Here is a 27,623-nt window from a genome sequence, read left to right on the forward strand (position 1 = left end):
ATTATCTCCCTTGACATTATCACAGTTGTCAGCTTGTTTATGAAAGGCAGCGGCGACAGAGAAACATCATTGCTGCTGTTGTGATTTCAGCGGAGAGCAAACCAAACTGATTTCTTTTCTGCAGCAGATGGTTACAGAGCTGCTAATACGTTGATAATCTCTCCAGAGCAATGAGCGCCTCTTAATATTTGTTTGCATCTCACAAAGTGACAGATACACTTTGATTGTTTACAGGAAATTGCCGGTTTCTTTGGATGTGAAAGTGGTGGGACAAATCCGCTGCACGCAATGTTGGACCAGCAGTATTTAAAGGGAGAATTCACTTGAATTTCAATTTTTTGCTTCTTAACGTCACTCCCTGGAATCTACTGAAGCACTGCTGTGTTTTTGTTTAGCTATTAACCAATTAAAATATAGATTGTCCTCAGTAGTAGGAGTCTTATAGCATTCTCCTCACACTGTTACAGTAGTAACCACTATTTGCACTCATCATCCCTATGGAAGGCTCAAGAGTTCATCTAAAAGAAGAGATCATAGTCTCTACCAGTCCCAAATGTTAAAGTCGAGCTCACTGGAGGGAGACGTTAACACACTCTCTACCTACCAGGAAAGTGTCATGCCTTGTGACGATATTCATATCTTCAGCTTTAATAGAGCAGCATTTTGGCAAATAAGCTCTTTGACCAACTTCTGTGTTTGTTCAGTATTTAGCACATTATGGTGCTTCTTAGATTGCTTATTCTGTTCATTAAACATATACAATATTGTGTGCCAACATTTTAGTATGCACCATAGTGAACAAAATATATACTGGATATACAGAAGCGAAACTGCTACTAATCATCGTATCAATACCAGTCTTTTTACAGCAGTAGGTTAATCAAAGAGCTTTATTGTCAAAAGCTTTGTGTATTCCTTTATAAGTTAATAAGACTACCTGTTCTCTATTAATTATCAAACAATAAAATCTTAGAAAGCAGGGTTAGAATTCCAAATAAAAAACAGTATTATTCACCTAGAAAGCGAGTTAACTTTTACATCCTCACCAACGTTTCACTTTCCCATCTGCAGCCATTTTACAACAGCCATTTTGCATCCCTCCTGGGAAGCAGTAGAATTAATTCATTTGGGGAGTCAAAAAAGACACAACCCATAAAACAGAAAATCATAAACAGTGTTGATTCTGGGCATGCTGTGGTGTTTTCAGTCATCCTGTTCCCTGTGCAGAGCAGTGCACAGCTGCTGCGTTGCTATTGGATCAGCTAAACTCAGTGGTGATGTAAACCAGACCCAGGTCACTGAAGTTGTCAGTGCGGCCATGTTAACTCCACAACTCCATGCTGATCTTTAAAGGTGCTATGTGTGGCATTTTTAAATATCAATATAGCATTGTTAAATTCATTGTGATAGCTTTGTATAATTACCCTAAACAAATGGGACCATGGTGGAGACGATTGGTAGCCTCTATCTCACACCAGTGGTATTGTTAGTGCTAGTGTTTCTCAAAATTAAGACTACATTTCCCATAAACCCTGTTGCAACTTGCCGCCCTCCCTCTCCTATAGCTCAGTTTATACTGGAAGAACAGCGCCCTCTTCCTGTTTTGTGCCATAAAGCAATCCAGCAGATTGTATGTAAAATGCAGTGTAGAGGCCGCTAGAGGCTGTCAATCTTCTCAGCGATGGTCTGGTTTGTTTATGGTAATTAAACTAATGTCTCAGAATTAATGATTTATTGATGTTAAAATGCTACACATAGCAGCTTTAAAGTGTCGGGCGTCTCAGTGCGGTCAAACTCACATCATCATACTGTATATTTACAGGCAGAACTTGCCATCTATGGTTCTGGTGTACATCACATATGCTTGTAAAGATGAATAAGATCAACACGAAACAGCATCCACTGCATCTGAGAACACATCTGTCCCACCCGGATTGCATTGTATTTTCAAATGTGTTGCACAACTTCAGCTGTTTTTTCCTTTTTTTCTCTCTTTTTTTTTTATCAGTGCTATTTTTTGGCCTTTTATATTGTTCCTTTTTTATAATGAAGTTGTTCTATGTGATGATCAGAAGTTGTGATGCAGTTCCATTGTTTTTAAATATTTAATGTCTCTAGAAAATATGGATTAAAACCTGTTTGAACCAGTGGTCTTGACGCTCTCTGGGTCTTATTACTGGCAACTCTTTTAAATATTGCTTAAAAATTTTGCTGGGCAACATCCTATACAACAAATAACCAGGAAGTGCATCCACACACTCCATTGACACTCCCCATTTTGTGACTGTAGTGGACTACAAAAAAAATATCAAGTTTGAAAATTGTGAAACTGACATGATTGGCTAGCTAGTTAGCAACTGAATGGTTAGCAAACATTGCTCATAGCATAATACAGCCAATTTATCATAAGATGCCAAGTATGTGTAAGATGCAAGTATGTGTTGTCTTACAATAATTATTATTAATTACAACATTATATTGTACATATTGTTTTTTAGCAAATGTGTGAATGGTATGTCCAGCTGAGTTAGAGTGGAGGAGGCTGATGTCACTATTCACTCTGCTGATCACTACACTTCATAGACTGTATTTTGAAATAATTTAAGTGACTTTATTTTGTACTACATATTCTACCTTAAGTCAATGCCCTTATGTTTTAGCTATTCCTACATACTTAATGCTAGAACGTATAGTCAACTTTAATTGTCTAATACACTATTGTAGCCTACTTCTTTACTCGTATTAAACTTAACCTTATACTTCTACTTCAGGTTCAGTGGGTAGAGATAAAACAACTGCCCCAACAGTTTTTCCTTTCTTTTTCCGCTTCTTTCAGTGTTTCTCAATGTAATTTTCTCTTTATCTTCAGTTTGTCAACGTGAACGGATCATTTGCACAATCATTTAGTCTGTGATGTATGCTGAATTTTCAACTGGTGTATCCATTCTTCCTCAAACTCAAATGGAGTTTCTTATGCCACCAAAGGTAACCAAAGAATGCAAAACTAAAGAAAGTACACATCTAAGTTTCCTATGCATTCAAATTATAATATAAACTCTGATATGTACTTTTACTATTAGGGCAAGAGTTTTCTCATCAATAAAACCTCTGACTTTTGTTCTCAACAAGATTCATTCATAAGCCATTGAGTGGCCTTGATGTATTACATTATGAGAGCCAAGCAAGTCTTATTATTAGGGCTAATGGACTCTTATTTCAACATCATAGCAACTATTAGCCTACTTCACCATGCATGATTAATTCATTGAATATAGCCACACATTAGAATTCAAGAGGGAAGGAGGTTGTGTGTCTAGAGCGAGAGAGAGACAGCAAAAGAGAGAGAAGACGGGCGGCAGAGAGCATGTGAGACCAAATGAAGAGAAAAGAGAGAGGAAGAGAGACAGAGAGAGAAAGACAGGGAGTCTCCTGTTAAAGTCTAAATTAAAGTGTATATTTTCTGGGAGACATAAATCCCATCTAATTAAGTATTTCCCTAAACGAGTAAGGAGGTGGAAAGCTTATTTGCAGACCCTGAGACATTTATTAGGCCGTGTGTGTGTGTGTGTGTGTGTGTGTGTGTGTGTGTGTGTGTGTGTGTGTGTGTGTGTGTGTGTGTGTGTGTGTGTGTGTCCTTGGTGCAGAGCCAACAGCGCTGACAGGTTAGATTTATAGGTTTAATTGCCATAGGTAACCATGCAGTCAAATAAGCTCTCAGAGATATGGTTTAGCATCACACACACACACACACTCACACACTAATGTACGCCAATATGTATGGACGGACACACACACACACACACACACACACACACACACACATCACATGCACAGTGTAGAGATAAGTGTCCATTAGCCCCAATGGGAAATCTGGTCCGAGTAGATTCTGATATATGAATACTGTTGTTATTTACTCAATGCTTATATACTGAACGCATACACACATACATCAATAGTTCACTTAAAACTTGACAGACGGCTTTTCATCCCCAAGTTAAAATCTTACAGAATCTGTCTGGGTAAAATTCAGCTTTGGGGCTTTAAATAAAAGCATCTTGTGCTTTGATTCAGAAGCAGGACGTTAATTTCAATGGATTTTCCCCAAAGTACTTGCATGTTTTGAGATGTTCTGGATCCAGACTTGCATCTTAAGTTCTTTTGGAAGTGTAATATATACTCTTGAGAGGAGATGGAATAAGTCAAGCAAACCTGGCAGTTTTAAATGAAAAATACAATCAATATGACTTTTTTTTCCATGTAATAATAAGCCCTAATGTAATGTTACCTGCTTTGGATGGGAAGAAGACAATTTGGCTGTTTTAGGATTTAATCATCTCAGTGAATTTCTCTTTCCTTTACCACACAAATAATTACTTCCCAGATACTGACAGCAGCCTAAGGCTTTCCGAATGAATGGTAAACAGAAACAGATCAATGACCACAGAAACCAAAAATCACATGCGAGACTCTCTCCACTTCAGAACTGAAGCACAGAGACACCAGAAGATCATTTGGATTTTTCCTGTGATCCGAATCAGACACTTTTCCCTTTGAACTCCGACCATAAATGACGATTACGCCGATAATATATATATTTTTTTATCTCATTCTCCAAACAATAGCCTCTCATGGCTGTAATTAGCGGTGGAATTAGATTTTGCTGAAAACGCATTTTAGCCCATTTTCCAACCCGCAGCCTCCACCAAAGAGTTGATTACAACCATTCAGCTCCATTAAAGAGAGACCCACTCAAAACTCATTGGCTCTATCGCGACGTGGCAGAGTGGCAATTTTAATAGATTGTCTCTCCCCTCATTCTTTGTCCACCTGTTTAAAAGTGATTTTGTTAAACAGTGATTCTGCCATTCAGCTCGGGCGGCTCGCGGCTCGGCGCCGCTAACGAGGGAAGAGCTCGTCGGCCCTAATTGAATGACTCCTGATTAAAACCGGTTTCACACTGACAGCCGACACCTCGCATCTTTCCCCCCGCCGCCTAAATTGGCTGCTTCCTCGCCGCTTCCACGTGCGCCGGAGTTCACAGACGGGTGTGATCCACGTCAGGACGAGTCTGCTGGACCGTAGAGAGCTCACGGCAGCGCTTGGACGGGTAAAAACAGCTCGGTTTACCACAGAAGACACAATATCCTATAAATGAATTAATATGGATGTGATTTAATCTTGTATTTGTGGACATTTCTCCACTATCAAAGTGTCAAAACAAACCGGCCTGTCGTCATGTTTCCCGCCTTCTGCGTTTTCATTGGTCCAGCCATCAATCTTCCTATTACATGCAACGCCAATCCGTGAGAGTATTGCAATTAAACATGCTGATTTTGTTAGTCCACCCTAACTATCTAGTGTTATTATTAGCACAGCACTGATACAATGTAACTGCATTAGTAAATAGCCTACTTGTTAAAAGATAAATATTTTCAACTTGAGACATATTTTCCTAGTTTTTGCCATCATCAAGCTCTACAGTGAAGTAAGTTTAAGAAAGCAAGATTTTGAACACAATCGTCATGATGGCATAAACTAGGAAAATAAGGCCCAAGTTGAAAATAAGCGGAATTACCCTTTAATGATGACAATTTCTTTCACTTAATGTTATCCAACTAAAGCAGATCAACTTTTCAAGGGAAACCTGGCCAATGACAAACACCACACAGCAGTGTACACAAGCTGAAATACAATTACAATCACATTAAAAAAGGTCAAGTGCGAGGTCAAAGGTCACCGGTCCAATAGCAAGCCAGGCAGCATCAGGCACCAAGCTTACACAGCTCCTGACTACATGAAGCATAGACAGCTGCTCGTCTCCGATACTCTGCCATTCATCACAACAGAAACCCTTTCATGCTGTACACATTGGCAGCTTCTTGCTCCAGGTAATGCATGAACTCAACTGCAGAATAAACACCGACTGCACTTTCTTCCAAGAAAAGACTAAATCTAGGTCATATAACCAAAGTTTCACTGAAGAAAGGCAGAAAATGATACAAAGAGGGTGGAAACCAGCGCTCAGGTCAAGCTAAAGTTCAACATCGGTCCACAAATTATTCTGAAGAACTGGGAAAATTTTTGTACGAAGCTACCGCCTATGTTATGGCACAGTGTTAAATTGGTCAAATAAAACACTGTAGGCAGGTTAGTAGCCTCAAAATAAAAGAACATTCTGTTAGCGGAGCCTACATCGTAGTCTACAAAATCAATTTAGGTGTTGAAAGCATTTCCTTTGAAAAATGTTTCCCCCGAGAAAAGATTTCGAACCCGCTGCTTTATGTCCTTGGGAGGGATCGGGCAGTATAAAGTTTGTTTACTACACCTCGCTCTATTGTACACACACACACAGAGACCCTTGAGATGAAGCACAGCCATGGTGCAGCTGAGCTAAGCGTTTCTCTACACACACACTCTCCTCTCTGTCTAATGTAATTGTGCATGTCGCCAAACGTTAACAGAAAGGCGGCGCGTGACCCGCCAGAATATCAGCCCCCGTAGCCGTAATGTGATTACCAGTGTATGAAACATAATGATGGAGAGAGGATGAGGGTGAGGCAAAAAAGGAGAGTGGACTACAGAGAGAGAGAGAGAGAGAGAGAGAGAGAGAGAGAGAGAGAGAGAGAGAGAGAGAGAGAGAGAGAGAGAGAGAGAGAGAGAGAGAGGATCAAACGGAGAGAAAAACAGAAAAGTAAAGCGTAATGTAATTGCCATCAGACGATCAATTTGGCGGTGGTCAGGGATCACTGCTCCAGATGATAAATATTGATCTAATAAAGCCAGTGAGGCGGGGATATGAGCCAACAACGTACACAGGCCCAGAGTGGAGACGGCAGTTCCAGCTACACCGACTCCAGACTTTAACCTCCATTTCCAAACGTAAACATGAGAAATCAAAAGACTCATACAAGTCACAGCAGGGCTTCGGGAAACAGCAGAGCTACTCTCATCCAGCATAGCAACCTCTAACCTCACTGTGTCTATTACAGAGTTGATTTGCTGTTACGGTGGAAAGAGCAGCGGCTTGTGACTCTATAAATGTCATTGTAGGTGTTTGGCAGGTTAATTGTTCATGTTTGCTGATCTATATTGATGTAGTGAAGTTACAGTATCTGGTAGATAATCCTCACTAGAAGGTTGGTTGGGCAGGGGGGGGGAAGAGAGAGAGAGAGAGGAGAAGTCAAGTGGAGGAAAAATTTGGGACTCTTCATTTGCAGCATATGGACTTCTTACAGTACATGGTTCCACACATTTGATCGCTTGGAAATTGAAAAATGGTAAAAAGTCCCAATAAAGGTGCGAGACTGAATTTCAAATTTCAAAATGCAATTACGAGGCTTTTGACTCGTTTGAATCGGCGGAACGACGTGCAAGTTAGCGTACGAGGGGTTTGTCTGCTGGCGAATGAAGGGTCAAAATTCGTCTCTGCTCTAGAGGGGAGAGAAGATAGAAAAATGAGGAGAGAGGGTAGGTGGGAGAAGGAGAGAGAAAACACTAAATAGACTGGCGGCGTCCCTGAGGACCTCACTAGCTGGCTCCCTCACCACTCTGCAGCTCCATACTTCTGCAGTGTGTGAGCAGAAAATGCATTACAACAGAGAGGAGAGTGTGTGTGTGTGTGTGTGTGTGTGTGTGTGGGGGGGGGTTAAGCAAAATATGCTGGTGAAAGAGCGTTATTGCAAAAAGACTGCACATACACACCAGGGTCAAACAGAGTGAATGATGTTGAGAGAATAAGTGACTATAAAAGAACACAAAGTCAAGTTTTTGGTTGCTCCTTTGGCTATATTATTTTACCGAATGCATTGTACAAAAATATTTTATTTTTTACAAACCAATCGATACACATATATAAATATATTAACACCGTGTCCTTGCCAAGCTTGAGATGTGAATTATTTCTACCGTATATATTTTTTATTTTCCCTTCAGAAAGCAAGCGCTCGGGCTTAAGGCTGCTCTGACAGAACCGTGCTAAATTCACTTTTACATTTTCAATGTCCTGCAAAACCTTGTATGGACAATTTTTTTTTTTATAATTGATTGCTGACATTGTTCCAGACATGTTAAACATGTTTCAGGAGCCACAAACCACTGAAAATGCACAGTAAAAAATGCTATTTTTCCCTGTTCAGGCAGCAATGAAACAAGTTGTTTCACAAGTAGGGAAAAGGGCACAAATCTTAAAAATCATTGTAACCTCCAACATACTGGCATATGATGCAACAAGCCCACTGTTTACAGGTTCAGCTGCATCCCACTGACATCAAGTCAGTATGGCCAATAATAGAAGAAGAGTTGGCAGGCCAAATCCTTCTATATTGACATTCATTGTTGGTCCTGAAATTCAAGCTGAAGTTGCACTCAGTTGAGTTACCATGGTACAAAATGTTCAAAACATACTTGATCAGAAGAGCAGCAAATCATAACATAGCTACATTCTATTTCAGATTCATTGTATTATGATGGGTGGCTTTCACTTGCTCCATTTTGGCTACCCAAATTAAACTGAATGCTTACTAGGGAGGCAAATGGATGCAAGTGGAAGCTGTGACATCAAGTGCAAATAGAAAAGTCACATTGCTTAACACTGCACAGTACAAAACAACGAGTCCCTTTTTGCTGTCTTACAGTAGTTCAAAGTGGTGACTCTAGTGAGAAAGGTCCTTAAAGCAGACTGAATGATCAATAGCCTGCTTTATTAGAAATGATCGGTATCACTATTAATCAAATCATCTAATTCTTTAGGTTTCCTCAATATTCCCTCAAATGAAGAGAGGGAGAGTCCGTAGCTGATAACAGCTTGTAAGATGCTATATTAAGAATTCCCAAGACAGAGGCAACACTGTCACAACCAATCAGAACGGTTCATCGAGCATTCATGCTTCCTGGTGAAGTTAACAGAAAAAAGTTGCTCGACTCAACTGCTCAGACTTCTGTGTGGTGTGAAGTGTAGCGAGCAGCCTGCAAGATGTGTAAATTGGGCAATCACAAGTTTGTCCATTCACTGGTAAAACGGGAGTCATTTAAGAATAGAATGACACTTCCTCCACACAAGTGAACCAACAGGCTTACATACAGTAGACGTGAATGACAGGTGTGAAGCGGCCATTCACTGGAAAACACTGGGAGTTTTGTTTGGCAGGAGGAAGCCAAAACCAGTCACAAACACTACAATTGAGCCTGAAGGATTAATAGTGATACCACATATTTCTGTGTTTCAATCAAGTGTTAATTATATTAAAAGCAATGTTCAAGGTTTTTTTTCCCCCCTCCTAGATTAAGCCTTTCTTCCACCGATCTTCCCTTTGTACTTGTTGTCTCCGTCCATCTGTTGTGTTTCATTCTCGTCTCGTCATCACGAGCATCACGCCTTCCCTCTACTCGTTTTCATCCCTGCTGTGAGGTAGAGGAGCTGCAGCCTCATTCTCTTCTGGAGACTCTCAGCCTGGGCAGCAACCACAAACCACAAATGGGGGGGGGGGGATAAAATGAATGCAAAAAACTATAAATATTTCAATCAATAATATGGAAGCAGAGTTAAAAGTCAGAACCAGGAATCAAGAACTGAAAAATTTGAAAATCAGGCATCTAACCACTAGCTGATAGTAAAATAAAATAAAAATGTGAAATCCAGTATGATCCAAGTATGTTTCTGAAAAGTATTCAGACTAGGGATTTTAATGATTAATCGACGACCGATTAATCACCGTTAACAATTTGATCGATCAAGCATATATTAATCGATAATGTACATTATGTGCCATTTCTCATTTTTTTGGGAAATGATTTACCGCCATGCCACACGGCGCAATTTAAATTTCACCGCCTCTACAGAGGAAGAAGAAAGCCAAGCAAGCGGGCGGAAGCATTACACCCGAAAAGACAACAGTGTTCATTGTACATTGTAATACAAAGTTGAAATACAGCACCTCTACAAGCACAATGAAAGAGAATGCATTGCAATGCAAATCCATTCTCTGTACTCCCGTCTCCCCTTCTGAAAACGTTCGTAAAAAAATATAAAATTCCACAATTTCTCCGAACTCGCATGTGTTGTAACGGTAAAGAGTAACTTGATACTTTTCAATCGGACAATTGTAATGCTGCTCAACACTCAGAAAGTTAACATGAGTGCAGTGCAGAGACTTCATTGCATATTCCACCAGTTGGGTCCCGTTGGACACAATGGAGACAATTTAAAGTAATGAACCCTAAAGAAAGTACATTTTCAGCCTGTGGAAAACACTGGCGTCTGTTGTCGGAGGTCCCGACTCTTTTGAATTCTGCTTGGTTGAGTAACTTGTTGAGTAGGCCTAAAGACAGGTGTAAAAACACGCATTTTGTATTTTCTATGTCAAAAGCTGTTTTTTACATAATGATTAATCGATTAATTGGACATTAACGTGACTGACGATCGATTAAGGAAATTTCTGAAAATTTGCATCCCTAATTCAGACTCACATGATGAAGGTTGGCCATCTTCCTCATCATCAGGCGGTAGTCAGAGCCGCTGTAGAGGTTGTTGTCCTGACCGGGGTCGTCTTCCAACATGTACAACTCTCCAGCATGGACATCTGATACGTTCACCTACACGGAGAGACAGATGGACGCATGGATAAATATAATCTGTTATTGTCTTGGCAAATGCCTTCCAACATATTGAGCGAGACAAGATGGATAGATCCATCATACAGTTCTCCAGCATGAACATCTGATACATTCACAGAGAGAGACAGAGATGCACAGATAAGAGAGAGAGAGAGAGAGAGAGACACAGAGAGATATGATTGTCTGATACATTTGCTGCTTGAAGCCCTACCTGATATGTTTTGGGGTTGAAGCCCAGCCACAGTGTGTATCTGTAGTCCCAGGATCGTAGAGAGTAGCCCATGACCTTTATGTCCTTCAGATCAGGGAGATCCGAGTTCACCTGAAAGACCAGCATAAAACTTTTTAATAGCACCTTTAAAATGAGCACACGCTGTAGAAACTTCCCTGCAGTGCTGGCAAACCGGCCGCTGCCAAGTCGGCGTGCCAGCCCGCCGATGAGCTGATGTCAGGTTGCCAAATTGTTCTGTACAGAGATTAACCTACAGCAGCTGCGGCGCTCATCTGGATATTTTAATCCAAAGATACGGTGTCACTGGCAGGCCTGATACAAGCAAGCACCACGATGCAAAAGCAAGAGGAGCAGAAGGTTACACTGCAACATCAGGACTGAACGATGGCATTTTACAAGACTTCAAAAGCCATTCATTCAAAGTAACAACCTGACATTTTAATATAAATAAATGAATATAAAACAGTAAATATAAAACGGTTATAGATGATCATTAATCTCTCAGAATGAACTCTGAATTTAATGAATGTTCATCCCGTTTCTCTTCATCTATCTGCACCTATAAATGAAAATATCCATTTGTCTATCTGAACACCAATTTATCAACCCATCCATCTACTGGAGAGCCCATCTACCACTCCGCCTCTCCTTCCATACCTGTGGTGTATCAGCAGGTCTTGGGTACTGGCTAAAAGATATGTCTTCCTCATCCTCTCCTCTTTCTCTCCGTCGGAAGGTGTAGGCCAGGTTGTCTCCCTCTGTACACAGCTGCTCCTGAAGGCAACAGGAGAATGAAGGGGAAAATGAAGGACTGTAAGGAAATGAGGCAATTGATTAAGGTGTGTTCACACCAGAGAACAATGCCATTTGAACACCAGAGAAGGTCAATTACAGCAAAGAGTACATCATGCTTAGCTTATGATACAAAGGCTGAATCATATTACTTTTGACTCCCACTTTTGTTTACAGGTCCTGGTTCACTTTTTTGGTCACTCAACCAAATACAAAATAAACTTTTCCGCTATGCTTCGGACAAAAGAAAACCAAAAGTAGGCCTGATCGCACCCTTACTGTGCAAACAAGTGCTTTTTCTGAGTGAATGAATGTTCATCCCTTGATACCTTGAAAGAAACATCGGGACAAGGTTCAGGTGCTCTAAGGCCAGCCAAGTAGGAGACGGTAGGAAAGACGTCCACCAACTCCACCACGTTTCTTATTATTCTGTCAGCTGGAGAGAGAGAGACAGAGACACAGACAGAGAGAGTCATCTAGCGCAAAATATTAAACAGTGTATCCCTGTTGAAATAGGGGCAATAAAGACCAAGAATCAAAAACTGACAGTGTTGTCAATCTTTTGATCCATATTAAACTCTAGATGAGAAAGAGTAGAAAGACTAACTTGACCTTATGTTTTTGACTTTATATGCATGTCACTATCAAAATGAAAAAAAAAAACAACAACTGTACTTTAATTTTTTTGAGCAGCAATTCATTTGTTTTCACTCAAAACAATAGTAGAAGGGTCTCACTCTTAAAGCTGCGCTCTGATTGGCTGAAGACATCAACAAAGGGGAAGGTAGACTCCTGTCTCAGCCTACGATGGGCTGTGGTGACGCCAGGAACGTAGAAGATGAGCGGGACGCGAGTTGACACATCAAAATTAGAGTATTTCGCCCATTCACCATGCTCACCTAATGACCAGCCTGGGATATACAGAGAAGAGAGAGATCAGCACAGATATAAGTCACTACACTGAAGAGTATGTAGCCCAGTCACCGTGTTCAGAAAGACTGAATTGGATTACCCAAGAAGGTTTTAAACACATTTTTTTAGACAGCTATGTTCATGTATCTACATTTAACAAATATAGCTTTAGGTACAGAAAAGTGTTTGAGGTAATGCATTTCACTGATGTTTTCCCCAGTCATGTTAAATCTGCAAAGCATGCCATTTGATTGGGCCAGGCTCGGTACATGTCAAACATGTCATTTAATTTACTTTCTGGAAGAGGATTCACTCCAGCATCCTCCACTGAAGGAGACTTAAAGAGATGTTTTAAGCTTCTTCCCCTCTCCTGCATTGAGAAAGCAGGCAAAAGAGAAAATCTATATATATAGTTTCCAAATCGCAAAGTAAAAAAAGAACAGGTAGTGCAGGAAAAGAGGAAGATTTTATAGAGTAGACCCAAACATGGGAGGGAGGAAGTAAGGGCACAATATGCTGTTACCACACTGCCATCTAGCGGAGAAAGAAGGACAGGCTAAACTGTCACATGTAAGCAATATTTTACTTGGGTACATTTACTTAAAAAAACTGACATTTGAGTTTTTCATCTCCTTACCAATGATGGCAAAGAAAGAGAGGGGGTGTGTGAACTAAGCATGATCAGACGTTAACGCCACCATAGTATTATCAGCCAAAGCACTGACGTATGTGTGCATGTGTGTGTAATGCATGTGTACTAACCATGATCTGAGCTGAAGACCACCATGTATTGTGAGCCAGCCCAAGCTCATCAAGAGTACTGAGCAGTTGTCCAACCTGAGCGTCCATATAGGAAACAGCAGCAAAGTAGTGCTGACGGATACGCAGCTGGAAGACCATGACAGAAAACACAGTTAGGACTCAGAAAGATAAAACAGTGTTAAGTGTGTTGGATTGGATTTTTGGATTGCCTTGAACCTCTCTTTGTTCCCACATGACCAGCAGACCCTTACTTTAATCGAAGAGCACCCAACACCACAATCATAACATTAGAAGCTAAGAAGCTTAGGAAGTCTTAGGGGTTGTTTTAATCAACAGCCTACAACCCTTTTTTCTTTACCTGTATGCATTTTAAATTGGGAATTCTAAAAGGGTGTGAATTGTGGCCTAATTGCAGGCTAATGTCACCCATGGTACAACCTGAGCAAGGTATGGCTCTGGTCAACACATAGGGGTAGCAACATGGAACCAAAATATAAATAGTGTAGTATTGAATGTTTGTGGAGTGGCCAGTTCATACCTGGAAGTCTTTAGGAATTGGTCCATAGGGGAAGCTAGTGTTGAGTTTCTGAACATCTTCTCTCCTCCTCAGGTCAATCCAGGGGTTATAGGCCACAGGGGGAAGGAGGTTGGGAACATTGGGTCAGGGGCAAGGGTCATTTGATCAATGGGATACAGACTGAGGTACTCCTGTAATACACAACACAAATTTAGCTATTGTAGAGCACTTCTTGAAGTTAAACTTCTGGAAAATCACATAAATATAAGGACGCCTTGCACTGTTGGCTCCATTGTTGATGTTTATTTTATGCGTCTTCTGTTTTATGTCTTCTGTTGTGAATATACATTGTGTTTTGTGCTGCACCCACGCTTACAATTTGGGACCATTAAAGTCTTGAACTTGGCCATGAAATGAAATAGAAAACTTTTAAAATAATGCACTTTAAGATTTCCAATGACACTTTTCACCTCCAGCTAGGAATTTTGGTGCTAGTAAGCAAAGGGAGAGAAACAGAACAACAAAAGTTGACACACACACCTTTGCAAAGTGCATGCTGGGGGCATCTATACCTAGTGGGAAATAATTTGTAACCTTGCTAGATTCTGAGAGTGGATCAATCTATTTTTCAAAAACTACAACTTTGCCAAGACAAAGAAAATTATTTTTCATAGTATGCCAATTCTGTCTGGCGTGTGTTACACTGGAAATATACGTATGTTGGCAATGCAACAGTAGAAATTATCTTAAAAGCTTGCAATGGTTTAATGAAGTAAGACATCTATTCAGCTTGTAGATTAGACCAATAACAAACTGATCGAATTTGGGTAAAATTAGAGTTTACAAATCTAAGTTGTTTCAGGGGGAAATTCCATTGATTATCTCTAAAATTGAATAAGCTACGTTAACTGCATTATAACCCCCTTAACATAACATGGTGTGTTTTTATTTTGGTCTGGATGAAGTGACAAAACTGCACTCTATATAGGGAGGGTAGCCAGTAGTAGAGTCCGCCACCTACAAGCTCAGCAACTAGCTAGTACACAGGAAATGAATTAGGATCCAGGACAAGTATGTGGCAGTCAAAAAAACACTGGATACTCTTAAGTTCTACATGATGTGGAGATATAAACATTGTATTTAGTGGTGCCATTTTTCCAGCCATCTCAATATCCCTGGCTGATATCATCCTTTGTGCTCTCCACCCTTTCAGTCGGGGAGGCTGTGGTAGTAGAGAGTGGATCTGGGTCACAGAGTAAAGTGGGCTCATCATGCAGACTGGCTGCCCTGACTACTGATCAAGCCAAACTGAGCATCAGCACATCGCAGCACACACAGCTATTTGATAGAGCAAGCAGAGGTGCACACAAGTAGATGCCCCATTTCCCCATGGGATTGTTGAAATTTAATCTCATTTTACTCTGAATGCTAATGTGTCCATATTTAATGTTTCTGTATTCTAACTTTTTGCATATAATATTAAAGTAATCTATCAGAGTATACAGTTAAATGATCTTTGCCTGTGGAGTTTCATATAATGCATTTCTATGCAATTATAACATATAGGCTACAATACTGACAATCCCTTCTTCAAACAAAACGATTCATTAGCTCTTCATAACGCAGAAGCAAGTGTCCAAATTGCTTTCTATGGCTTGTGATCCATATAGGAGAGACTTTAATTCACTTGGATGAATGCAAACGTCATTTATTACTGAGCTTTTGGTCTGTTAACCTAGCGGCTGCTGGCAGATTCCCAGCAGGTAGCTTATGTGACTAATAATAAAATCACATTTTTTGATAAAGTAGTTTTTGCATTATTATTTCAGCCATATTATTAGTAGTAGTATTAGTATTACTAGTAGTAATAGTATCTGACATCAGTTGCCTATACCAGTAATATTTTAGGCTATTGTCCTATTTTTAGCCATACCGGGTGCTGTGGACCAGCCAAAAGAAGTAATTCGGCATTGGCCTGCTGCCATCTTATGTTGCAGTAAATAAAGGCCCTGGCCATTACTGTAAGTTTTACAGTGTATAGGAATTCCCTTGATTTCTTAATGACCCTTCAATGGACATAAAAATATGATCTTAATTTGAATTTATCTAGCCAACACTGGAACTCAAACAAATATATCTTCTGTCTATAAATTCCAAAACTAGTTCAAATCTATTTCACGTGTTCTCTGATGTTTTTTGTCCAATTTTCCCCTCATCATTCCAGAAATTGTATCCTTGCCACAGGACTTAAATCTTTGCTCTTTAAGGTTGAAATGAGATGGAGAATGTTTCTGTCTCTCGGAGCCAAATGTTTCCTTTGACAGGCTACAGGACGGTTCTCTGAATGCGGTGCTTGGTAAACACACTACGCTTTGCTTTGGTTTTACTTTGGCACAGATCGCTGCGTGTGTCCAGGCGGTTTAGGGCAAACTGCCTGTTACATACATCACATAGTGGCATATGGGAGTTAGAGGCATTGAACACAGGGCGGATTCCAACTTTAGACCTCTTCCTCCTTCTCATCTTTCAGCTTCTAATTCACTTTGTAGGAGGCTGCTCTGGTTTGCTGCCACACTGGTCTCCGCTCTGTCACTCTCCATTCCCATTCATCTTCCCCTCTCTCATCCTCTCTTCCTGCTCAATGCCATATTGCATCTGCCATACATCTACATCAGTCCTCATCAAGTTCGACTCACAGATGTACCTCTCAATCCTAGCTTTCAGGGCCTCTTTTTCTTTTTTCCTTTTCCAAGGTTTCAGCATCTGTGCAACCCCAATTTAATACCCAACCTCATTGGGTATTATTTAATACCCAATCTCAGTAGGTATTAAATTCTCAGGTACCTTAAAGGTGATTGTTATGTTATCAAGTTGAATACAACATTCTCCATGGCACATAGTTTGACCTGTTCCCCACTCCCTTCCTCTCATCCGGTCTCCATCTTCTTTTTTTCTCCTCCTCCATGTTAATGTCATCACTAATCATTCTGTGGCATTATTTGCTCAGTGAGGTTTGCAGTCTGTGGTCTCTGAAAGATCATGGCTCTGTTTTTGTCTGAGTTGAACAGAGCACTCTAAGTGACTTTGCTGTTCTCCGGCTCCTAAAGCAGAATGTGCCTTGTGGTCTGCAGGGCATCAGATGCCCCTTGATTCCTGGTTCTTTGTCAGCAGCAACACTGTCAGCAACATTGCTTCTTGCGTCAACACAGACTTTCACTTTCTCTAATTTCTCTCCGGTTATTAATTTAGGGACTAGGGAATTTCATGAACGCATCCTATTGAGTGAGTGGCATCGTCTATACCACTGTGCATTGTTTGTCTACATTAACGAGCATTATAGAAATTCCACCACAGTTAAAAAAAACTGCTCCAGCAGTAAACATTAGGCCTGGGGTTTGTCAAGCAGCGGTGTTCAACCAGTGGGTCGGCAACCCATCAGACAGAGTTCACAGGGTCTCTGCAGCATTATTAGGTTATACCCTCCACAGCACTGGGCATTATATTAAATGTAGTTTATATTAGGAGATGCTTGACGACTGATTTTTGCTAGTCATCAGCTCATTCAGAGCAGTCAATGAAACGTTGACCAGTCAGTGTAATGCCATATGACCAAAGCATACAGCATGGGCATTTTACAGAGAGACAAGCACGTGAATTATCTTGTCAAATCCAATCCAAGTGGTCTGTCTATTGGAGTGGGCTGTTTATATCGTCTACAGCATGTAATCATCTGACTAGAGTATGATCTCTGTCACGCATACTTATGTCCCTCTTTTACACTATTTGCAGTGCAGAGAGATAAGTGCTTGCTATTGACCAAAAGCATGACCAATCTGGCTCAAAAGTGCTACTGAGATGCAGTGGACCGAGATTGAGATCTGGACTTGATATACGGGTCTGGATTATCCCAGACCGTTTTCCCAGGCAATTCAAACAAAAACATCTATTATTAACAAATTAGATTCCCCTGGCCTGGCAAAAAAACTTGTAATAAGTACATGAAGGTTTCTCCAATCATAAAACATGCTAAAAAATTAACATTACACATCAATGACACGTGTAAAGCCATTTCTAAGGAGCCCAAAAGAGGCCACAACTGACTACAACTTGTATCTCTGAAAATACTTACAATGTTATGAGATTCAATGCACAAGCTATGTATATGAAGTTTGGTTGTGATTGCTGTACAGTATGCGGGCATGGCCTATCACATAATGGTCTACAGCTTACACAATCATTGTGTACGCTGGTCTACATGTCCTAACTTCCAACACACACCAAATTTGATGCAAAATCTGTCAAAAGGAGGCTGAAGAGTGGCAGCTCACAGTAATGTTAACACAAAGATGGATGCATATACAAGTCATTTACAGTAGGTCTTACTGTAGGTCATTTGGATATTTGGTGGACACTCTAATTACTTTGACACTTGCTGTCAAGGTCAAAACTAAAACTTTCAGCTCTTGACCCCTGGCAGCATTAAAACTGTGACTGGATTGAAGCCTGTGATAGCCAGTTTTCAGAGTATAACTAATCATTATATAGGTTACATTACAAGCTCTGTACAGAGGGTCTACATGTCTTTGTATAAAGTCATGTACCTGTGGTATCCTGAACGGTATATGTGGTTTGTGAAAGCCCACGGCCAGGAAGAACGGCGTTTCGTCGTTAGTCCTGCTCTTCAGTAATCTCACTGCCTCCTCTGTGCTCTCCAGGTCAGGAAGGGTTTGCCCCGGCTGCTCCGTTACGTTCACTGCACACAGTAAATTGGCGTGGAGTTTACCGTCCTCTCCTTTACACATCTGGAAACAAGGGACGGGGCGAGGCACAGTGGTTATATACAAATAAATGATTAGTAGTCAAGACGAGTTTACCCATCTGCTACTTCACATACCTGGAAACAACACAATGATTATACATTTCAGACATACAAGCTAGTACTCAATGTCTGTTACATTCGCTAACACGCGTTGTGTGGAACCAAAGCAACCTGGAGCAGAAGAGCTTATCTGTGCATAACGGCTCCATATGGGTCATGCTGATACTTGTAGAATACTGCTAACTGGTTATCATTTCTTGACCAGTTTACAGTCCTTGACAGCCAAATTTGTAAGTTAACATCAAGACCGGGTAACGAACATGCAAAATAAATGTTTAGATTTTGTTCATAGATGATCTAAAACCACATGGTGTGGATGGGAACAAGTGCGTACCCCACTAGTGTGATTTTCTGTCTCATCTCCATCTCTGTGTTCATCTACAGAAGAGGAACTTTATTAAAGAAGTCGGCCTCCTCTGAATTGAAGTGAGGAAGAGTTCCTTTACCTGAAAACTAAAGTAGCAATAGAGTAGACATGGATTGCTAGACACTTATTTTAGTTTTATTTGTTTGTTTAGCCAGTAACAGTTCACTGTAGACATGTTGGCATACAATTTACCCTCTGCTACCTTACAGAGCCGCAAACAAAGGAATTACATGGTATACAGTATAATAAATTAAATATATTATAATTATATATTGTTCTATATAATATAAAATAACTAAAGTTATTTGGTGATATCCATTTCCTTAAAATGCTGTCACAGCATATGGTCAGTTTCCCAGGCTTGGTCAACCACTTACTAAAATACCATCGTCACAGTCCACATTCTCCTCTTAGTCATGTGCACAGGGAAACAAACCATCTGTCATTTACTGAAACCAATCCGTTCTCCATCTAATACCGTGAGAGGGAGGCTAAGGAGACCTGAAACTTTGGGAAAGCAGTGGGCTTCAGAGGCATGGGGTAAAATTGCTGAAAAATAGTGCATTGTCACTGATTTTTTGTCCAATTTGCCCAAAAGATTCTCTGTAGCAGGAGGTTAGCAGGACTGAGGGAAAAAAAGAGCCACTGATAGTTTAGCCACTGCAGTTTTCAGTTGCAGCCATCTTGGCTCCATGGCTTAGAATGTACTTTGAGATTTTGGGGTCACTATTCAGTACATTTTCATAGCAGCAGTGGTGGTGGTTTGTCATTTTGTGTATATGAAGACAGACACATAGCCCATTTAATATCTGAAGTAGAGGAGAAACTGTTCTCTTTTTCGTACCTTTTCTTTTTCATATATGAATGAAGGAGGGTGGTAGGGAGGGATGGACCAGCTGTAGGGAAAGTCGTCAGTGTGGTTGGAGGCGATGCCTAAAAGGCAAAAAAGGAGAAAACAAAGCATAAAGCATTGTTACCACTATGATTGGATAGAAAAAATAAAATAAAATTGCCACTTGACTGTTTTGTTTATATATTTTGTAAGCATCAAAGGGAGGCTTATTGGTTTAAAATAGCTCAATCAACCTATAACTTAATCAAAACCTCTTCCATTTCATCTTTATTCAACTCCTAAAAAGTATTCTTTATCCTCCCACTTTATATTTTACTTACAGTTTCAGGAGATCAGTCTTACCTGGATGAAATATCTTGCCCACAGACATGGTGTCGTACCCTCTGGATTTGAAGTACTGCGGCAGTGTGGTGTAGTTTCCAGCATGGACTCTCCAATAGGAGTTGAAGTCGTAGAGCCTGGTCGTGTCTGGTCTGCGACTCGTTAACATAGACGTGCGGCTGGGACCACACACAGCTTGCTGAGAGACAGACACACACACACACACAGAGAGTAATTTTATTATGAAGCAGCAACATTTAGATGATCTTACATAATCACATTAGACTCTCTCACACATACAGACTCAGCTGCTCTAACAATTTCAGATAGTACACATGAAAGGTGCCAGCTGACCTGTGCATAAGCGTTGAGGAAGACTTGGCTTTTGGAGGCCAGCTGGTCAATGTTTGGTGATTTTACCACTGTGTCCCCATAGCAGCCCAGTGATGTCCGCAGGTCGTCCGCCATAATGAAAAGGACATTTCTCCTCTCTGGGAACAAAGGAAGACGTTGGGAGTGGACACACAGCTTCAAGTCAACTATTAGAAATCACTTAAAGCATAGTTTCCAGTGTGTTTATAGCTGTGACTGAGTGAGGAAGATAAAACTAGGTTAAGAGCAAGTGTGGGTGACCACCAAGGTTAACACTAGGCACTGAAAAACATATTAAATAAACATGCTACATTCTAAATGGAGTAGAGTGATATAAATAAATAAATACCAAATGCAAAAACTTTAACTAAATATCGTACAAACTAAAAACATTCTGGGAAACCATAAACTAAACTATATCTAACAAACCCTGTCTGAAAACTAGCTGAAACTAAACTAAAATTCAACTCCAATTTGGAAAAATAACACCAAAATGAAAGCTAATGCCAGTCTGGAAACTATAGCACCGTTACCCTAGTGAATTACATGTTAAATAATAAAGAATATAAGTAAAACCAGTAGATAAGATGAAACATTAGCACCCATTAACCAAGGCGTGTGAACTTGTCGAGTTTGAATGTATTAGCACGTGTATCGGCTGTACACCTGCCATACTATTTTTATAGAGAAAATAATCAAACGCGGTCAGCGCTAACGGTTTGCTATCCGTTTCATCTTTGCTAAAGTTCAAACTTCACCTCTTCTCGCAACGACAGCAAGTGCCACGGCGTGAAGAAGCAGGAGGCCGAGCCACGTCTGGACGGTCAAAAACATCTTGGTTTACCGCAGAAAACACCAAAGACACGATATCCTACAATACAAGTTAACGTAAAAGTCGTCTAATCTTGTATTTCGTGGACATTATCTACCGTGTTCCCGCTGTCAGGTGTCAAAACAAACCCGGCGTGTCGTTGTCTTTAAATAACTTCCTGATTATCCGCGTCTCCCGCCTGCTGCGTTTTGATTGGTCCAGTCATCAGTCACCCCGCCCCAAAACGCTAATCATATTAGTTAAATGACATGTCAATCATTTTTCTGACGACGACAATAGATTCAGGCAGGTACAGAGATAGATAGATGGCTAGATAGCTAGATAGCTAGATAGATAGATAGATGTGAGTCACTTTTAATATGATTTATTTGTGTTCATTGTATATTTTGCAACAATTTTATATATTTTTTTAGACTGGAACTTTCACGTTTCTCATTTATGAGAAAACGGCCAGGTTTCTCTTAAATAGATGTTTTTAATTTCGATGGAGCTACTTATTTCAATGAAGGTTGGGCTAAATAAATAAAAAGACAAACTTTGACCATATATCATGTGATGTAAAACACCAGCCTAATAAAATTGAATTTCCAATAACATGATACATTTTACTCTTGTCACATTTATTGTCGATGAAAATGGTTAAATGAAGGTTAGATAAATATAATTAAAAAAAAGTCAGTCTTTGGCCAAATATAATGTAATGTAAAACATTAGGTTAATTAAATTGAATGTCCAGTCATCATCTGATAAATTTGACCCTCGTCACGTTTATTGCAAATAAAAATGCAAAGTCATTTTAGTACAGTCACTTGAGTTATCTGAAGTTCAAAGTGTCTTATTTTTAATCAAGTCTTAATCATGTTAAATGTAGCTGCTGTTTATTGCTGTGATTATTTTATTGCACACACACACACACACACACACACACACACACACACACACACACAGACATCTGTATGGCTGTCTTCAGCTGCATTTTCATATACTACAGATTCCTCATTAAAATATTATTTTGTTCAGGGTTGGTACTTTTTTTTTTTAACTCGAAGAAAAAAAAAACCCGCTGCAACACAGGTTTGTCAATATGGGTTTTATTCTGAAAATTGATGACGGAAGTTCTCTGCTTTATTTTGGCTGACTTGACACTGCTCTCGCGGAGAGGAGGAAAACATGAAAAGAGGTCTCACTCTGCCACTAGTTGGCTTTAATGCAAAAGTTGCAAGAGATGCCCTACTGTTGCAGATATAGTTTATTTAAATTACACACAAACCAGAGGTATTATTAAAGATGCAACAAGTACGTTTTTACTGCCCCATAGCACACAATTACCATATCTCCTGAGCTGTAGGAGCAGGAGAGCCTCCTCCTCGTACACTTTCGCAAATCTAATGTGGGCAAATTATTGAGTGATATGTCTTCTTAAACATAGACAATCGTTGGCTCTAGCAGCAGTCACAGCAACCATGGCAGACACCACGGCTAAACGCGAGAATGATGGTGATGGAACTGATTCATTATCTCAGAAGACCAAGAGGCCAAAAGGTGACATAAAAAATGGCCAAGGAGAAGCCGGGGAGGAATCAGCATCGGGAAATATTCTGTCTGACTTCAAAACAACTACCGTTTTGAGGGATTCTGCTCGGGAGAAAAATATCTTTATCCATGGAAAGGTAACCGGCGTAGCTAACATTGCTTTTGCAGACTAGTTAGGTGGGTTAGCCAAGGTTTTTGTTGTTTTTTATTTTTCCAATAATTACTGAGATATGTAATGTTAATTTTGCGTGATTTGGCCACTTAGCTAGCTAGCTAGCTCCAGTTAGCTCCCTAAAGACACAAGCTCTAATGTCCGGTTGCAAACTGGTTACGCTTAACGTACTAAATGTAAAGCAGTTGTTGGGTTAGGGAAGGGTGAATGTATTTGAACTGGTTTTAGCTTTTGATAACCTCTCTTGACAGTCTCTCTACTGACTGCGTTAGCCTTTTGACAACTTCATTCAATGAGGGCTAACTAGTTTACTACTAGCGTCAAGTGAGCAGAAAAAAACATCGACTTCCGGCCTGCACTTTTCAAAATAATAGTCCACACGACACATTGTAAAAGTATACTGTATGTATGGAAAGAAAGAGCATATGTATGAAGATAAACGTGCTTAATAAAAGGAAAATTGTGCATTTAATCTTTGCAAAAGCGGTCCTATTGTAGATTGTGTAAACCTAACCCATAGTGCATAGTAAACTGGCTTAGAAATTGGCCTATAACTCTTTTTGCATGCAAGCAAAGGTAGGTGATGTAGTGCAAATCCTGCTTTTAAGAAGAATTAAGTTATTCATATCTGCTGGTATAGCATTCAGTGTAATGGTCCAGGGCATGGTGTTGGGCTAGTGCTGCTTTACATCAGTTTGAGTCAAAACTATTCTACCTGTCGTCATCCTCAGCTTGGCGAGCAGGAGGCGGTGGTTATCCTGGAGAAGACGCCCATCAGGGAAGACATCCTGGCTGAGATGTTCAGTGGCTCCAGGCTGAAGCTGGAGATGAAGAACGACATCTACAGCACCTATCAGCTGCAGCCTCCTGCTCACCTCAACGGTATGCTCAAGTGTGCAACACATAGTTTAGTGGCTCCACCAATGGCTTAATTGTATACTACTTTATACAATAGATACACACACATACACACACTGCTGAAGTTTGGCAGGTAAGTCTGCTAATTCTCCCAGACACTTTGGCAAGTCACCAGCCTTTGTTCAGTCTGTCTTTTCTCTTTTAAAAATGTATTTGGCAGCTAATAAATTAAGCTGACTGGCACCACTCGTCCACTAGCCACTGTGGCCGGTTGGCGGAAAGTCTCATAGCCTGTCTGTTGTTGTCTGTTGCAGAGATCAAGACTACTGTGGTGTGTCCGGCCACAGAGAAGCATGTGAAGAAGTACCAGCGTCAGGAGAGCTTCCTGGTGGAGGAGACAGGAGACGACTATCAGTCCATCACTCTACCTTACATCCAGAAGCAGAGCTTCAGTGTGCAGGTCGGTGCACAATATTAACTCCAGCATGAACAGCATGGTGTTGACTCGTGAGTGTACAGCATTAACTCTGTTCTGCCATCATTGTTTCCACCAGTGGGTATACAACATCCTGGAGAAGAAGGCAGAGGCTGATCGGATCGTTTATGAGGATCCAGACCAGGAGCTTGGCTTTGTCCTCCTGCCAGATTTCAAATGGGACCAGAAACAGGTGAGAGAGCAGGAAGGTACAGCAGAATAGAAGCCAGGAAGAGACACTAGAGCTGTGATTCAAAGTGATGTAAGTCCTACAGTAGGTCCCTATGGCCCAGTGGTTTAAAACTTTCAGACTCCCTCTGTCTTTGTATGGGAGAGAGAGTCAAAACGTCACGTCATTAAACTGTTTAGCAGTGAAACAATGGCCTCCTTTTGTAGGTGCAAACACACAGAATGACACTGAATGGTGAATTTTATTTTCCCTTTTCAGGTTATTTTACAAATAAATGTTATCATTCCACAAGGAAGAAGAAAAACAATTATCATACATTTATGTATCAGAAATCAATTTTTTCTCATTCCATACATCATCTGAGACCCCCTGAGGGGCCTGAACCCCAGGTTGAGAACCATGGCTGACATAGTGTCTCTTCTCCTCTTTCAGATAGATGATTTGTACCTGATAGCCATCGTGCATCGGAGGGACATCAAGAGCCTCAGAGACCTGACTTCTGAGCATCTGCCCCTGTTGCAGAACATCCACCAGAAAGGAAAGGTGAGGATGTTTACAATGATCTGAGGTCAGATCTGCTGCTGTCAACTTGTGATTTGACTATTGCCAGTTTGAGTCCCTATGTTGCCTGGAAAAGTCTGGTTGAAGAAAGGGAAAGGGAATGTAAATACTTTCCCCTCTCTCAGCAGCTACCATCAAAATGCCCTTGAGCATCATAATCCTCATTTACAGTTATTTATATAATCTGTCACTTTCCATTTTATAGAGTGATGGCAAGTCATATCTCTCCAAATGCATGGAAGAATATAGAATACAAGACAGGGTTGCGGTCAATTCATGAATGAACGAATCAATTCAATTCAACTGAGGAATTGGAATTGGAATTTGAAAAATCCTACAGGAAACAGAATTGGAATTGAATTGCAATTTCAGGAAGTTGAATTTTGTTGTTTGTTTTTTGTGGGGTTTTTTCTTACCACATAGTACCAGGCATAGTATTATATTTTATCAATACTATTATCATAAAATGTTAAAGGTGCCTTACAGGTGGTATTTGATGCAGAACATGTAATCATAATCCATACATTATGACTGAATGTATTTGATTTGTTTAACTGTCTTTTATTTGATTCATAATGTTTGATTTATAATGTTTAGCGAGTCAAGACAAACTCTCTTAGAATTCAATTCCGTTTCCTGTCATTCCAATTCAATTCACATTCTGTTTCCTTAGAACTGGGCGACATTCCAATTCCAACTCCAGGAATTGAATTGGAATTTACCATGCATTCTCAATTTAATTCATGAATATATAGACAAGAGTAGAGAATGTAGAAAAGGAAAACGACTCAGGCTGTATCTGTGATGTTAAACGCTACAGAGACAAAGACGTTCTGTTCCGCTGTGTGTCAGGAAACCATCCTGCAGCGCTACGGCCTCCCGGCCTCTAAGCTGAGGGTCTACCTGCACTACCAGCCGTCCTACTACCACCTGCACGTCCACTTCACGGCGCTGGGCTACGAGGCGCCGGGCTGCGGCGTGGAGCGCGCCCACCTGCTCTCCGACGTCGTCCAGAACCTGCGGGCCGACCCCCGCCACTACGAGACCAGGACCCTCCACTTCCCCCTGAGGGCCGACGACGGCCTGCTGGGACGCTTCAAGGAGGCGGGGAGGCTGTAGACCTATTCAACAAGAACCAGGACAAGCTGGTTTACATGGGGGAAAAATATTACTGTGTTTTCACAAATCTGTGTCGATCCATTGCATTTTCATGTTTTGTAATCAGCGTCAATTTTATACATGTTTGTGTCAGTCTGAATCCCCAGCAAGTTGTTTTTATAGCATATAAAACAGTAGATTTCTTAATAATGTCCAATGTGAGAGAAACACTGTACTGGCATACAGATGCAGGATTTTGCTCTTCAACTGTGTTTTCTTATTGACTGATGCCGTTTTATATATATCTGTGTTGAGTCTGATTGAAATAATAAAGATTCTGCATTTTTTTCTACTCAGGCTGTCTGGTTTGCAGGGGAGAGGGGAAGAAGGACTGAACTGTTGGATTGAATTCTAGGTCTTGTGCAATACAGTCTCTCTAGTGCCCGTCCTTTCAAGTTTTCATTTTTTATTCAGTATTCAAGGCTGCACATGGAAGTCTTTGCTAAAGCTTGTGAAATCATCCGAGGCAGCTCAACCAGAAACCGCATATGTACGGCACAAAACATCCATCTTTAACAAGTTTATCGGTCTGAAAATCCAAATCAACTTCCAAGAGTTTTCTGACATTTTCTTGATGCTTCTGAAGTGATTCACCTTATTTCAAGATGTTGTCATTTGTTTTAAGAAAATGCTCAGAACAGGTAAAACTGCATGGGACATAAGTGAAATTATTAAGACTCAGTGGTATGCTAAAAGACTTGTTAAAATTTGCAATGTTGAACCTGCTTCTACCTTATAGGGCAATTGTATGTGTTCTTGAGAGGTGGTGCTTAGGTAAATTATTTAACAACTAAAAAAGTCATTTTTGGCTTTATAGTCTTAGGTTTTTTACATTCTCACAAAAGTCAAAAATCACTACATCTTTTAAAACTGACACAAAAGTGTGTTGTCTCCCATTTTTACTTAGGGTTTCAGTTACTGTAAGTGTGAGAGCTCTATTAAGGTTAAGGTTATGCTTATAATCAACCTCTTATGTGAAGAATATGATTTGTATCAGACTTGCACCATGAAATACCGGCATGTATGTCATTTACTCAGCCACAGCAGTAGAAGGCACTGTTGCCCCAAAAGACCTCCAGCATCAACTTTTCTACTGTCTTATCATTTCAAAAGGATCTTACATTTACCTTGAACCATTTCCCAATGAAATTGTTCAATATCTTATTGCAAAAAAAACAACCCTCCAGTCTTTGGAAAACGGACAAGGGTTTCTGTCTGTCTGCCTC

General features: G+C 40.4%; 2 protein-coding genes across 3 annotated transcripts; one reads left to right on the forward strand and one right to left on the reverse strand.

Moving 5' to 3' along the window:
* Positions 1–7,779: 7,779 nt before the first annotated feature.
* On the reverse strand, positions 7,780–21,582 carry ids (iduronate 2-sulfatase). The gene is given in 15 exon segments (XM_071526825.1): positions 7,780–9,448; positions 10,465–10,590; positions 10,823–10,933; positions 11,501–11,617; positions 11,965–12,071; positions 12,373–12,546; positions 13,310–13,333; positions 13,336–13,435; positions 13,848–13,966; positions 13,969–14,017; positions 18,428–18,628; positions 19,917–20,005; positions 20,268–20,445; positions 20,601–20,737; positions 21,377–21,582. Coding segments are annotated over 15 exon segments (1,689 nt in total). The 5' UTR covers positions 21,453–21,582; the 3' UTR covers positions 7,780–9,367.
* A 1,329-nt stretch (positions 21,583–22,911) lies between these two features.
* Positions 22,912–26,689, forward strand: dcps (decapping enzyme, scavenger). 2 transcript variants are annotated; one of them, XM_071526831.1, is made up of 6 exons: positions 22,912–23,129; positions 23,896–24,037; positions 24,328–24,473; positions 24,568–24,681; positions 25,111–25,221; positions 26,092–26,689. In XM_071526831.1, the coding sequence occupies exons 1-6, from the start codon at positions 22,914–22,916 to the stop codon at positions 26,356–26,358; spliced, it is 996 nt and encodes a 331-aa protein (XP_071382932.1). In that variant the 5' UTR covers positions 22,912–22,913; the 3' UTR covers positions 26,359–26,689. The 2 variants fall into 2 exon arrangements, with proteins under 2 accessions (XP_071382932.1, XP_071382931.1); XM_071526830.1 differs by having other exon boundaries at positions 22,912–23,120; positions 23,887–24,037.
* The last annotated feature ends 934 nt before the right edge of the window (positions 26,690–27,623 follow it).

Source organism: Centroberyx affinis, unplaced genomic scaffold (genome assembly GCF_046629955.1).
Source record: "Centroberyx affinis isolate AG114_WGS23_722 - 3 ecotype Tasmania unplaced genomic scaffold, CSIRO-AGI_Caff_v1 ptg001466l_1, whole genome shotgun sequence".
NCBI classification, from domain to species: domain Eukaryota; kingdom Metazoa; phylum Chordata; class Actinopteri; order Beryciformes; family Berycidae; genus Centroberyx; species Centroberyx affinis.

What these genes read in the sequence shown, in the direction of transcription:
- dcps (XM_071526831.1), top strand. Translation starts at nt 22,914, where the DNA reads ATGGCAGACACCACGGCTAAACGCGAGAATGATGGTGATGGAACTGAT. An exon ending in TCCATGGAAAGGTAACCGGC is followed by an intron (nt 23,130 to 23,895) that starts GTAGCTAACATT and finishes CAGCTTGGCGAG; the next exon opens with CAGGAGGCGGTGGTTATCCT. An exon ending in ACATCCACCAGAAAGGAAAG is followed by an intron (nt 25,222 to 26,091) that starts GTGAGGATGTTT and finishes GCTGTGTGTCAG; the next exon opens with GAAACCATCCTGCAGCGCTA.